We start from the raw sequence: 15217 nt of genomic DNA, 5'->3' as shown, positions 1-15217 counted from the left end.
ATTTAATAAATATAAAATTAATTATTATATTCAAAATTTATCTTATATAGTGTGGTTAATTTAATTTAAATAAAATTTCTCAAAAAAAAAAAAAAACATAGGTGTTGAGAATAGCTTACCACCATCAGATATTATTATTTTTGTTATCTTAATATTAAGCATTAAACAATAAATCAGACAAACAAGTGTTACGGTAAGATAAAATATAAACATCTACTAAAACTTACTTTATTAAAACCTTGTAGCGTAATTTATACCGTACTTAAATTTGGAAAAATATTATATATTCAAATATTATAAAATTAAATGAATAAAAATAATTAAATGCCACGTTCCAATATGAGATTGCATATAACACAAAGGAGTACTTAGAGTGTGAGTGACATGTTTGTGCTTTAACTTGGAAAAAAAAAAAAAGAAATATTATAGATATCTATTTTAAATATATAAATATATATATATTTATATATATTATCATATAATTAAATATTATTTTATCTTTAATTTAAAATCAATCAATCATATGATAATATATATAAATATGTATATATTTATAAATTCAAAATAAGTAGACATAATTTGATTGAAAGTAAATTATCTTTTTCCACCCAGATTGGCCCTAAAAGCATTTTTTTTTTTCCATCTTTTGATTCAAAATGGAATCTCATTTAAAAAGCTAAAACTATAGAGGTAAATTAATTATTTAACTATAAAACAAATTAAAATATTATTTGAAGGCATCGCTATGATATTTTAAATATAATAGTTTAATCATTTTATAAATTTGTAAATAATTAGAGATAACAAGATGAAAATGATAGTTAATAGTTTTGGTGATGAAAATAATTAAAAGAAAAAAATGATTAATACTTAATAGTAAAAATTACAAGAGAAAAAAGATGATGACCGATGGCATGAGAGGGGAAAGAGGATGATTGCCCGTTGGCAGTGAAGTAAAGAAGTGAATATGATATGAAAAACAAAAAAATATATATATATATATATATATATATATATATATATATATATATATATAATTATAATTATCAAAGGACAAATAGGTAAATTAATATAATTGAAAGATAAATCTATAAATTAAATATTATTTGATTATAAATTAATTAATTAAATTCATATTTTTGAAAGACAAAACAGTAATATACATTGAAACAATGCAGGATTCACCAACACAAATAGTTGACCAACGAAGACTTAGACTCTTCAAAAGTCAAGTAAACGTTGGGTGGGAAGTAATCATTCGGCCATTACCGAACACATATTCTGATGGGGTGGAGGTATTATCCTCTAAATAGTAAAATCATGTCGAAGTTGAATAATTTCGTCTCAGATTAGGCACCAATCAGGGGTAGCATACGTCATAGTTTCAGTGTCCAACTTCAACCGCCTCAAAGCCCAAGCCTATGGCTAAGGCCGACACAAGGTAAGCATGGCTAATAGCTCGAGCATGTAAAATTAAAAACGATAGGCCAAGAAACTTTTTCACTCCCAAAGTATAGTAAAATTTCAAATTCATACCTGTTAATTTTTAAAAACTCAAAATTTTATTTATAAGTTATTTCCTATTAAAATTTTCAATTAATTTTATGGATAAAATTATTATTTTAATAATATTATTAAAAAAATATAATTTAGTTTTAGGCTTTTATTTTTGGCATCCTCTCTGTCGACACTAGCCTCCTCCTTTGCCTGAGTTAAGTCAACGTCAACCTTGTTTTGCCCAAGTTTTCCTCCAACAATGTGAAATGACGAGAATGGTTTATGGGTTTGTGGAATGGAAACAACAACGATGGGTTTCTTCTTTGGGAGCTAAGCCAACAGAAAAGTCATCAGCAATGGAAACAACATCTTGGGAACATGGAAGTAACGTGTTGACGATGACCCCTCTCTTCATCAACGATTCCTATAGTTGCCACAAACCCATGGTTTTTTATTTTTTGACAAATCCATGATTTCCATCGCCAGAGGAAAACTCTAGTAAGGTAAAATCGATGTTGGTTTGGCTTAAGCAAAGGAAAATGCCATAAATAGGAGCTTAAAACTAAAATTCAAGAAGATGGTGAAATAAAGTTTTTAAAAGTTTTGAAGGTGATTGAAATGGGAAAAAGATTGAAACCTAAAAAAGGGGAAACATGAGTCTTTAAAACTAAAAAAATTTAAGTAAAAGTGAAATTGTTAGTTTTTTAAACCGTAAAGGAGAGATAAAGAAATTATATTTTTTAAATAATATTATTAAAATGACGATTTTATCTTAAATTATAAAAAAGATAACGAGTATAAGTTTAAAATTTCACCATACTTTGAGTGGAAATAAGTCACTTGGCTGAAATAATAATAATATATGTATAATTTTTATGCATAATTTTATATATAAATAATGATATATTATCATATAATTAAATATTATTTTATTTTTAATTTTTAATTATATAATAATATGTAGTGTTTTGTCTGAAGTGGACGTACCAAATCTAGAATTATTTTGTTTGGTAAGAGCTTTTTTAATAGTTTGGATTAGATGGTTCAGCTAAAACTGTCTTAAATTCCAGAAACCTCGTCGACATCTCCTTTTTCTCCTACTCACACAGACACAGGTATATTTGTCTCTCAAACTTATCATTTGTTCTCTCTTTCTTTATTTAATCTTTTCCTTTTAGGGTTTATTGATTTGGGGAATTTTTTGTTTACTTAGGGTTAGGGTCTTTGTTACAAGATGCAGCAGCCACCGCAAATGATTCCTGTGATGCCTTCATTTCCACCCACAAACATTACCACCGAGCAGATTCAAAAGGTATATAATTTGTTTTTTCTCTGCATTAACTTCTTACGTGTATTTATACAGAGAAAACGTAAGGGATATTTGCGATGCCGTTTTCGTATGTTATAATAGCCAGTTAGAGTCCTCGATAATCTGTTTAAGATGGTGGTCTTGTAGTAGATAGATCTACCATTGAGGAAACTTGCCTGTTTAGAGGTTTTTTTTTTTTTTTTCCTGAGTTTACTTTGTCAATAGATTTAATTGGTTGTCACAATGCTAAATAATCGTTATAGAATTCGAAAGGAAAATAGCGGGTTTGTAATTAAATTATGGCAGGTGTTTAGAGTTTTCTTTTTTTTCTGGGCTTACTTTGTCAGTTGATTTAATTGGTTGTCACAATGCTAAATAATCGTTAGAGAATTTTAAAGAAAAATATCAGGTTTGGTAATGTAATTATGGCAGGTGTTTAGAGGTTTTTTTTTTTTTTTTCTGAGCTTTCTTAGTCAATTGATTTAATTGGTTGTCACTATGCTGAATTATTATTATGAAATTTTAAAGGAAAATAGCAGGTTCGGTCATTTAATTATGGCAGGTGTTTTTTTTCTCATACCCGAGACAAGTGCCTTTGTGCTTACAGCGTATTATGATAGACTTTCTTTGACTATGATAATGTTTGTATGGAAGATCGAAGTTGGATTTTCAGATTCCTGATGTCAATTTCTGATTTGGCTAGATGACAACACGTAGCAAAATATCGTGCTATAAGGAAATGTAATCAATGTTGTGGTTGTGGCTGATCGTGTAATGTTGTAAAATACCATCATTATTGTTTTTGTCATTGTTGAGTGGAACAAAAATACTTGTCCCTTTTGTTGTGGTTATGCATGCCTTCATTATGGAAGTGTAACAAATGATACATGATACTATCCCTGATGTGATTTGGTTCGAAAATTATTAATTATAACTATATTGTTATCGGTGTGGCTTGATGTAGAATCTTTCTCAGCAGGGGGTAGAGTTTTTGTGTTACAGTAATGAGATGTGTGTGTGTGTGTGTGTTATATTTTCCAATGATTCCACTCACGTTCCATGACTCAGTTTTGTTAGTTTTTTTCTATACCCTTGTTTGTTTGTTTGTTTGTTTATGCCCATCTCTATCATTTCCAACTGAATACTTTTTAAATGGCCGGACTTCATTGGTGGAGATATCCAGGTGGTATCCAATTAGAAACAGTGGATTGGACGCTGTACAGCAAGTGTTTATGAGTATTTACTGTCATATAAGGTATTTGATGCTGGTGTGTGAGGTGGGGCGTGTGAGCCTTATGTGATTTGCAAGAGCTGAATTTAGCTGCAATGGAAATATGAGGGTTGTAGACTCTGCTCTGGGAACATGTGTACTTGAATAGCTCAACTCATGAAATCCCATCAATATGCATTAAAAGTTGACAAATATTTAGGTGTTGGAGTGTCTTTCAAAGGATTTATGAGTAACCATAAAGAAAACTAGTTTGCATATTAAGATATGCCTTCTAAACCATGAGACCAACATGCTTTTAATGTTAACATATGTTAGAAGGTTTTGGAGTTTGTTTTGAATGTTTTATGGGTAATACTTATCTATTTTTATCGACTGAAGAAATTTAAAAATGCTTTAATGGGATTGTTTGCAATTCTGTGCATCCATCCAAGGCAATATGCGAGATATACGCGGTTGCACTTGTTGCAAATTCACTGCTAAGCTCACGGTCTTTTTTGAATTAATCCATGGTGTGAATGTCATTTTTTTGAAGGTCAAGTCTTCTTTGGACAGATATAGCAGAGGAAAACCTGAAATAGTCTTTATAAGATAAGCTGTTTAAGGAATTTTTTTATTCATGAAAGTGGGATAAATTGCTATCCACTTTTGGCAGGAAGTGTACACCCAGTTTTCCTTCCAAATTTTCTAGATCTTCTGGATGGCTTTTTCAAAGAAGCATTCAAGTCCAATCATATATTATAATGAAGATCTTTTTCTTCGTTTATACTGTCAGACTTATATTTGTATATCCTGTTTAGTTGAAGTTTATTATGTTCTGAACTTGATGATTTATTATATCTTGATATGCGGAATTAGATGTTTGATTCATCTTTATTAATTTTTACTGCAGTACCTTGATGAGAACAAGAAGTTGATTTTGGCAATTTTGGACAATCAAAATCTTGGAAAACTTGCAGAGTGTGCTCAGTGAGTGTTATGTTATAAGTTCAATTGCAAATTTTATATATATATATATATATATATATATATGGTGAGTGATTTATTAACTCAATATTTGTCCCCTCCCTCCATTTCTCTGTGCGGTTGGATTTTCATAAAGCTGGATTGCTAGGTTCTAAGTAATATGAGTGTTATGTTATAAGTTCAACTGCAAATTTATATTTGTAAAACCCCGAATAGGTACATGTATTTGTTTTAGGATAAGATAGCATACATTGTTAATTGCTCATTAATATTGATCTATTTTGATTATTTGTTTATGAAAACTTGACTAAATTGTATTATTGTTTGTGCATATGTTAACTCCAGAAACATAGTTTTCATCACCTAATGTTCTCATTTCTAATTTTTGTTGGATGTCTACATTGTAAATGATGGAGATCTGTTGTAATTGATGGATATGATCAATATTAGGTACTTAAGTCATACACTTCTTGAGTTGTTGATATGATTAAAATGATAGTAGTTAGCATTGCGCACAAACACACGGCCACCCCCACCACCCAACCGCCCCACAAAACTTGAAGAAGGCATTATAATGTTTATTGGAATTTGATTGCTTGAAGTCTTCAGTTATCCTTCTTGTGTTTTTTATTTGTTGAGAACATAAAAGGTTTTCTTTTAACTTTTGTTTACTGATGACTCATAAATCTCTTGGTGTCTGTCCAAGAGTTTGAATCTGGGAACTGTTGTTAAACACATTTTTATCTATCCTCTATATGTTTGTACAGCGAGAGTATATGTGTGCAACTGTTTGTAATTGTATTTGATATTAATTTCATGTAATAAAAATCTTTTTGATCTAGGTACCAAGCTCAGCTTCAAAAGAATTTGATGTATTTAGCTGCAATTGCTGATGCACAACCTCAAGCACCAGCAATGCCTCCCCAGGTGATCAGTGAACTCAACTAGTCTTTTACTAATTCACCTTCTTTACCCTTTTAACTCATTTATGCACATACCACTTGCAGATGGCCCCACATCCTGCAATGCAAGCAGGGGGATTTTACATGCAACATCCTCAGGCAGCAGCAATGGCTCAACAACAAGGAATTTTTCCTCCAAAGATGCCATTACAATTCAGTAACCCTCACCAAATTCAGGATCCACAGCAACAGTTACATCAAGCTATGCAAGGGCAAATGGGAATGCGGCTTGGTGCTTCTAACAATGGCATGCATCCCATGCATGCTGAGAGTACTCTTGGAGGTGGTGGCAGTGGAGGGGTTCCTTCAGCAGCAGGCCCAAATGATGTCCGTAGTGGAAACAAGCAAGATGCTTCTGATGCTGGGACAACAGGTGCTGATGGTCAGGGAAGCTCAGCTGGTGGACATGGTGCCGGTGACGCAGATGAGGCAAAGTGACAAGGTCCCATGAGTGGCTGACTGTGGTTGTTGATAGTAGGTCCAGAGATGTTTAGTAGTTGGAGCTTAGAATTGAAGTTTTCATTTACTCGAGTTTTTAACAGATTAGGTAAGGTCAGTTGTGTTGTAAGAAAGTCTTGGCATGCCAGTGAATTGAGTTACAAAGTTGAGACAATGGCGGTCTTAGTTGTGAAAAGAGAAGGCTGAAGCATGTGGCCTCTCCCTCCATGTTTATCATTTTGTAATAACTTGAAATGCATGCATCGTGTTTTAGAACTGAGTTTGGCAGTTGACTACTTTTGCGGGTTGTAATTTATTTTAATCCAGCGCCCATAAAAGCTGGGAGTCACAAACATAGAAGACATGAAGCAGTTCAGGATAGTGGGCTGAAGCATGTGCTCTCCGTGGTTAACCTCGAGAGTTAGCCAGCCATGTTATTTAAGTTAAATTGTTTCGCTGCAAATTCATGACAGCTCTTTAAATTTTATAATGATAACAAGCATCAAAATGTGTACGTGAAGCTGAAAAATCAAAACAAACTTATCATCAATGCAAACTGAAACCATGAAAGAGGTTTAACCATTGCAAGTTCTACCGTATTGACCACGGGCAACATCTTCAACAACACTATTAATAAACTATTCTATTAGTTAGTCTAAGCTCGCTCCGTTCCGTTCAACTTTTTACAGCGTGAAGCTTTTTTGACAAGAAGGAAATTAGGTCCGTCCTCTACCTTGTCCGTGAAAACACCATCAATAGCTTGACTTTTCTATTCCTTTTTTGGTTTTAATTGAAGTTATATTGTAAAATCCTGGACTAGATTGGGATTAATATTGCGATAAAATTATACATATATATTTTTTATACACAATTTAGATATATAAATTATATATAATCATATAATTAGATAATTTTAAATTAAAACTAAAATAAGACAAAATCATATGTAAATTATGTATGAACATAATATTGCTCTTAAAATTATATCACTGTTTATTTTTGGGCTGGGTTTGATATAAACTGATTTGATAGACTCGATTATTCAGTTTATTTCAGAGATTCGTGAATCATAATCTACCCTATACCATATAATATTTAGTTTTAGAATACGAGAAGAGGGCCATTAGCATCTCTTTCATTTCATGGTATGATCAGGGTTTGACTCGAGTATATTTTAATTTTACAGGTAAATATGGAGGAAATAACATTTTAACCCAACGCTATTAGAAAATGGCAAATACACCCAGATCCACTAGGGAGTTCAGAGACATATATAGATCAAAGAGCAATACTCTGTGTACCCAAAATGGGTACATAAATGTATACACACTCATATGTATCATTATATGATTAGTTATTATTTTATTCTTAATTTAAAATCATTTAATCATATGATGACACATATAAATATGTATATATTTATGTATCTAAATAAATACACATAATTTTATTGATAGATCAAATGTATTGTATGTAAAAGATATTGTTCAAACGTTTAACTTCCATAACGTCGTTAAAATTCTGGGAAACATCAATTTGCTAGCATCAGATTACGTTGGGCTAAAATTAAACCGCAAATGTCAAGAACTGCTGCTGATCTCTGGAAAATGCTGATGACGTTGCCGTTGTAATATATTCTTTCACGTCTCTATTTTTTGGCTGCGTAAAAAAGAATGTGGCACGTGCTGTAAATTTAGTTCAGTGCATCTGTGCTTTAGAAGTCACATTCTCTACCTTGATCAGTAATGTGAAAATGGTGAAAGACACCCAGCCTAATTGCTCATGCGACAGACATGCTCAAAAACAATAAAATAATAATAAAATTTTAAATATAAATAATAATATATTATTACATAATTAAATAATTAAAAATTAAAAATAAATTAACACTTAATCATATAATAATATATTATTAATTATATATATATAATATTTATAAAATAATTATTAAAGGGCTTATCCCACCCTTGAGTTAGGCAGTAAAATAATGTTGTTTTTATGCCTAAAAAATAGATGTTTTATTTTTACATTAAATATATTATATAATAAAATAAAGTTGTGGATTGGGTCTGGGTTTGAGTTCATTTTAAGTAGTAATTAATTAATGTAGTGATGTTACCAAAGTTGCTCTCTACTCTGCTATGTAAAATATCATCTTAATAAGTAGGGTTAAATATAAATTGAATTAAATTTAAATATTTATTATTTTAAATTTAATTTGAATAAAAAATAGTTAAATATAAATTTAATTTAAATTTATTAAACTAAAATTAAAGGCAATTATAGTTTAATTTAAATAAAAAATAATTTAATTTAGTTCAATTTGAGTTTAACTTAAATTCATAGTTTTAATTAATAGTTCAAATTGATGACTCAATTCAATTTGAATTCACTGTTTAAATTTATGACTCTAATTTGTTATTTGAGACTATAATTTATTGATAAAATGATATTATTTTACTCAAATATTATTCAAAATCATAGGTTTAATCATAAATTTAAACTAAACTAAGCTACGAATTCAAATTACTAATTGAAATTATAAATTTAGATTAATCATAACAATAAATTTAAATTAAATCAAATTATAAATTAAAATTATTAATTAAAATTATAAATTTAAATTAAATTAAATTAAATTTAAGTTTAAATGGATTTAAAAAATGAGTTAATTCCTTGACCTAAATTTAATAAATTTAAATTAAATTTGAAGTAACTTAAACCAACTTTCAAAACGGGGCCAGCAGCCCTAAATTAACAAGTGTGGCGTTTAAGCGTTTAACAGGGAAATGTGAATGGCAGTGGTCGTGTCAACAGTGACGGATTGAAAGGCCAATCGATCAATGCTCATTGGTGGCTGTTTATGTTAGATTGTCAAATTAAATTAATAAAAAAATAAACATCCATGACCTATGGGATGACGCTTTGAGAATTACAATAAATCCTCATGCACTATGTTTATGTATATAATTAAATGGCCAAACCACCTCTAATCACCCAGATATATCGCATTAGCAATTTTAATCCTTTAACTTTAAAAATTTTATTTACTAACCTATAAACAATTAAAGTTGATGAAACTTTAACTCTTTAAAATTTTATCTCATTTTTTTCTATTAAACCATAAAAACTAATTATTTTATTCCTAGGTTAAATTTTAAAAAATAAAATTTTCTCTTATAAGATTTAGTTTTCAAACTTTAATACCATCACCGATAACCTCTTCTTCTCGACATTTTTTTTTCTCTGGTGATCTCTTTCTTTTCACCTGAACCTCTAATCGATGATAATTAAAGTTAAAAAGATAAAAATCTTGTTTTTATCTGAAAAGATAAAGATCTCGTCTTTGTTTGAAAAGACGATTATTCCCATAAGAAGACAAACATCACTCTCATCTTCTTTTGGAAGATAAAAAATCATTTTCTCGACTTAAATCATCTCCAGTTAAAGGTCCAAGTGAGATGAGAGAGATTGTCAAAGAGAGAAAAAGTCTCGGGAAGGAGAGGCTGTTAATGATAGCGCCAAAGCTTGAAAACTAAACCTTAGAGGGAAAAATATTATTTTTTAAAATTTGGTATAAAAGGAAAACTGTTAATTTTTAGAATTTAAAAAAGAAAAAAAATTAAATTTATTTTTAATATTACAGATAAAATAATAATTTATCTTTAAAACTAATAAACTTAACTGTATTTTCAAAATTAAAGATTATCCGAATTTGAAAAGCATACTTGAGGATAGAATGAGTCCTTCGGCCTAATCAAATTAAATATAACTCTAACGTGGTCCATTAAAATTGACCGCTAAAATGAAGCCAACAGCTTTTGATAGATGCTTTATCAATACAAAAATACTCTTATAAGTAATTAAAATTTATCTATCTTTCTTATTATCGCATACATAAGGGCTTTAAAGTTGAATAAGATAATGTTTTCATAGTCTCTCCGATTAATAATAAGCCAGCAACCCTAGGATATTTTCCCAATTTATTGTTAAGAGAGCTGTCTCAATGTAACATGCACGCACACAACAGAAACAATCTAGGCACATTTTGGGTGTGTCCCAAATTCTATAGTGTGTCCGGGAATGTTATCTAGAAGGGTCTAGAATATAGAGAATTCTATGATTTTTTATATTTGACTTATTATACAATTAGCATCAAGACTTCTATTAGGGTTAATCATGTAATTTCCTAATTAGATATTTCTTAAGTTTGTACCTATTGAAAAGGTCAATTGTATAACATTTGTTTCAAGTTAAACTAAACATATCAAATTATATCACTCTTATTTTTAGTATCTTTTTTTATATTTATTTTTTATGTTTTTTTTTTTAATGATTGAAAATCACGTTTGATTTTGTCAAATAGATAAATTCTAAAATATAATAATTTGATTTATAATTTTTATATTAAATAAATTAAAAATAATTTACTATAATACATTATTAATTAACCTTAATTATTCATACTTTGATATTTTATATATAAAATACCATATGATTCAAACTCTGACTTCTCGTAATAAAAGTCTTTCTTTTCATCATTTAAACCAACCCTTATAGAGTGTGTTTTTTTTTTTTAACTGTGTACTGAAACCGGGAAAAACTGACTTAAAAACATTACTTGTAGTTGTGGGTTTTCTCATAATATGATAGATTAGATTAGTCTTAATCACATGTGCTGTTCCTGTCACGTGTTATAAACTTCATATGTAAGATCTCAAATTTCCAATCGTGGCTAGCTGTAGACTGTAGCTGACTGAATTCATCTGTCCACTTCGGAATGACTGGATTCATTTCATGTGCATTTTGAAATTAAAATGAAAAACAATACCAGATTGACCCTCTGAACATTAATTGCCTAACCTGAATTTATTTTAGATGAAAAAAATTATAAAGGGTATTGCTACGACGACGTTTACAAACAAGGTGGACAGGTATATGTTTTATCATGTGTATCACCTGAAGCACTGATCCCTAACATATCTTCTTTTGATGAAGCCATCTTCACTGTGACCTGGCACGTTCTAATTGGTTTCCCAATAAAATAGGGGCAGTGGTCCCCTTTTTCCAATTTACAGCGTCCACATATCTAGATATTTTTGGCCTTGAAAAATTAAGACTAGAGCCCCACACCACACCCACAGGCAAAACCTGCCTTTCATTAAATATAAATGTGCGTGAATATCAGCACGTGCGTTTATTTGTTCATGTACATGAACTTAGAGAAAAGCAACAAAGTAGTACTAACACTACGTACATGGAAACAGAAAACTGACCTTAATGAGATTGAAGAACATAATTCTTCTTCTTTTTAATTTTAGGCACAAATTATTATAATAAAATCTTTCTACTGGTCTAGTCTTCTGAAAATTGCCGATCTGATACTTTCTTCAGTTTTCAGTCCTTCAGGGACCTTAACCACGACATCTTGAAGCATAAGGTTATTGACACAAGTCATGCTGGCATGGTGAAGTTGAAACTCCAGTTCACGAAGAGCTCCCATTAATGTAGCAGATGGATGATTAATATTCTCAGATTGGACTCTTATCATGGCTTCGTTGCCCACAATTTTGACTTCAACTTCAAGATTAAATCCATCACCAGAACTAGGCCTAATTTGATCCACAGATGTGGTGGTGCTCTGATTATCCATGTTATCAGAAGTTTCCACCTTCACTTTCTTTGACTCTCTTTGCAGATGTGACTCAAGTTCATCAATCTTGCTCTTGAGTTCATTTATATAAGATATTGCATCAGACAGTAGCGATGCTTTGTCCATTCTTGACACATTTGGAACCGCAGCTCTCAGTGCGTAGAACCAGTGGTTCAACTTCTCGCGCCGCTGTCTCTCTGCTTCAGCGTGGTTCAACGGTGTTTCTCTTCCAAGACCCGGTTTTCTTCCTCTTTTCTTGGGTGTTTTTTTCTCTATAATATTGCTGGCTGGAAGTAATGGACAATCAGAATCCGAATGCTCCGAATCCACATAAGATGATTGTCCTACTTTAACTGTATGACCTTTTTCTGCTTGTTTGCTGTTCTTCTCCTCTGGGGTCAAATCTGCCTCATTTTCTCTGGCAATTATTCCAATATCAGCAAAAGAGATTTTTTTTTCAAAGAATTGAATTGTTCCGGGTGTCGGATTTAACTGTTTGGTTACTAAGCCAGCGAGATCCGACTGGAAAAGGGACTTCACTTGCTGGACGAGAACCCAGTTCTCTCTGATGATATCAGAGGAGCCCATTTCAAGAACCCCACATGAAGTTGGTATGCATACAAAAGTCTCAATGCCTTGCATATGTGCTTCTTTGGCTCTTTCACAGTTGTAAAATTGCAATTCTTGGCCCCCAGTTAACCACACCAAAGAACCTGTACTAAGAGCTCTTCCAGGAATACAGTCTCCAGCATGGAAAGATCGAGTCAGAGACATCATGTAGAACCATTCAATATCTGTAAAATCACTGCCGTTCATCATGTACATATGGATGCCATGGGTTTGATCTTCAATGAATCCTTGTTGGATTCCCTCGACGACCCTTCTTCTCTCCAAATTTAACGAAGACGACATAGATTGGTTGTTAACGCTGCTTAGTTCGGGGGATGTATCTTTGGTGGGTTGAAAATGGCCATCTCCCCAAGACAACAAAAGGTTACCATTATCATCTTTTGATGTCTGCCAAAAGATGGCGTAAGCCCACCAATCTGGTTGGCTCTGGACTAAGAACTGAAGCCTTTGTTGGAGAGTTGGAGGCGGGGTTTCAGGGGTTAAAGACACTAGAGAAGAAGATGAAGATGGAGAGATTATCAGATTGTCCATAGCTTATTGTGATGAGAGAATAATAGGTAAAGAAGGAGTGGTTGTTAAGAGGAGAAGAAAAACGAGGAATCTGAAAAAGAACAGAAGAGAGTGAGAGTGAGTTTGTACACAAAAGAAGGGAAAGCTCGCTAAAACATAAAGCAAAACCAATTGTATTTATGTGAGACTGAGAGTGACCAAGTACCAACATGAGCCGTGAGTTGCCAAAAATAGATTAAAGTAAGATGGAGCTTAGAATTTGTGTTGGATTGGAAGCAAGAAGACGAAGAAAGTTGAGAAGGGAGAAGTTGTCTAAACAAAGCAGATGGGCAGTTGGTTAAATATGATATTATGATTTGATGTGTGAGAAATGCAGTTTGGCATTCTTGAGACCAAAGGTTCGAAATTAGCATATTTTCTGCATCAGTATTGGGCACCACTAGCACGTGAAACGAAAGCGATATATGGCTAAAGGCTGCAGCACTCACCACTCACAGCTGCCACCGTGAGCTCACAATTTATTTATTTTCTTAATTGACAAGGTCTCAGCGTATTTATATAATAATGTGCATATTTGGTTGGTACTGTTCGGCCTTCTCTATAAACTTAAGTGCTTGCTTCTCTTGGAGCAAGCTTCTGTTAAGCTTGCCTGATGTGGGTATGGTTTGCAGATTTCCTATTTTCGGTGCCATCTTTGGCTAGCTTTTCCTTTTGAGGTTTGTAGATTTCAATTACCATAATTCATAGCAGATATCTACATTCATTACTAGTGTATAATTTTATGTATACACTAGTAATGAATGTAGATATCCATAAGCCAAAATCTCCCAAAACGAAATTATATATATATATATTGTCTTTGATACCCAACGACATGAAGACAGCTTTGACAATTTGTTGTTCTTCTCTTTTCCCTTGTTTTGAACTCTCCATTACTCTTTTTCTTTCTTTCTTAACTTCTTCTTCTTGCCTTGGCTTATTTGTTTTTCTTTCTTTCTTTCTTTCATTTATTTTTTATTTTAAGTAAGATTTTATAATTACATATTTAATTGTATACTAGTAAGTAATAAAATAGCACATGATATATGATGACATATAAAGAAATGAAGATATATGGTAACATACATTAATTACTACTATATATACAGCTTGTCATATATCATCAGGTAAGAACCTGGTATATATCATGTGACGTGTCCCCAGCTCAATCCTTTACCTTTACCATAACCAGCTTTATTTTAAAATTTTAGGGTCCTTTATTAAATAAATATATTCTCAACACATTATTAGTATGGAAGACATAAAAAATATGTGATATGGCACGTGTTGTATATATTAATGATAGACCATTTATCATTGTTGTCGTGTTTAATTATTAATATATAATAAACATAAAATTAAAAGTAAATGTTAGCGACGACAAAATATTCAAATCTTTTACTAAATTTAATTGGGTAGAGCGTCTCTATTTTCTTCCCACTTGCTTAATTAATTATGTTAAATAATCAAATCTCTTTTGAAATACAACATTTTACAGTGACGTGTTTTGCCGTTAATTCCAAAGCAAAGGACCATTGTTGCCATAATATTATTTGATGATGGGCATGTTTTAATTGAATTATTGTTATGATTTTTATATAGCCAACACTAAAAACGGTTAAATCAATAAGCATCATAAATATCAAGTTGATCTTAATTGATTAAAACCTTTTAATATTAATATTAGTCAAGGACCAAATTACGTTTTAATCCCTAGGTAAGTAAGCGAAAAGACATTTTCCACTTCGTTTCGTTTCAGATTTTCAAACCGACCATCTTGGTGAAATTAAAATTGTTGGTCATAATGATATAACAATTCAAATTGCTTTCTTATCTTTTCCTATTTGTTTGTGTTTGTTTTTTTTTTTTTTTTCTAATTAGTAAACGGGGGTTCAGATCTGCAGGGAAATCCGAGCCAAACCCAATTAAAAGGGCTTGTTTCTTGTATGGCTATAATTTTGCTGGTCCAGCTCTTGCCTGCAGTA

The 15217-nt window shown here is 31.4% G+C and overlaps 2 protein-coding genes across 2 annotated transcripts; one reads left to right on the top strand and one right to left on the bottom strand.

The window, feature by feature from the left end:
• The first annotated feature begins 2472 nt into the window (after positions 1-2472).
• LOC123222349 (GRF1-interacting factor 3-like) lies at positions 2473-6676 on the top strand. Its single transcript, XM_044645051.1, has 5 exons — positions 2473-2612; positions 2711-2809; positions 4927-5003; positions 5843-5927; positions 6008-6676. Exons 2-5 carry the CDS (start codon positions 2732-2734, stop codon positions 6398-6400), a joined length of 633 nt encoding a protein of 210 aa, XP_044500986.1. The 5' UTR covers positions 2473-2612; positions 2711-2731; the 3' UTR covers positions 6401-6676.
• A 4885-nt stretch (positions 6677-11561) lies between these two features.
• Positions 11562-13679, bottom strand: LOC123222807 (transcription factor MYC2-like). Its single transcript, XM_044645772.1, has 2 exons — positions 13399-13679; positions 11562-13284 (listed from the first exon to the last, which is right to left on the bottom strand). Exon 2 carries the CDS (start codon positions 13212-13214, stop codon positions 11748-11750), a length of 1467 nt encoding a protein of 488 aa, XP_044501707.1. The 5' UTR covers positions 13215-13284; positions 13399-13679; the 3' UTR covers positions 11562-11747.
• Positions 13680-15217: the final 1538 nt, after the last annotated feature.

The sequence above is a fragment of the Mangifera indica genome, chromosome 8 (assembly GCF_011075055.1).
Source record: "Mangifera indica cultivar Alphonso chromosome 8, CATAS_Mindica_2.1, whole genome shotgun sequence".
Taxonomy (NCBI): Eukaryota; Viridiplantae; Streptophyta; class Magnoliopsida; order Sapindales; family Anacardiaceae; genus Mangifera; species Mangifera indica.
Note: the sequence above shows the minus strand (reverse complement) of the source record. Positions and strands in the feature narration are given on the sequence as shown.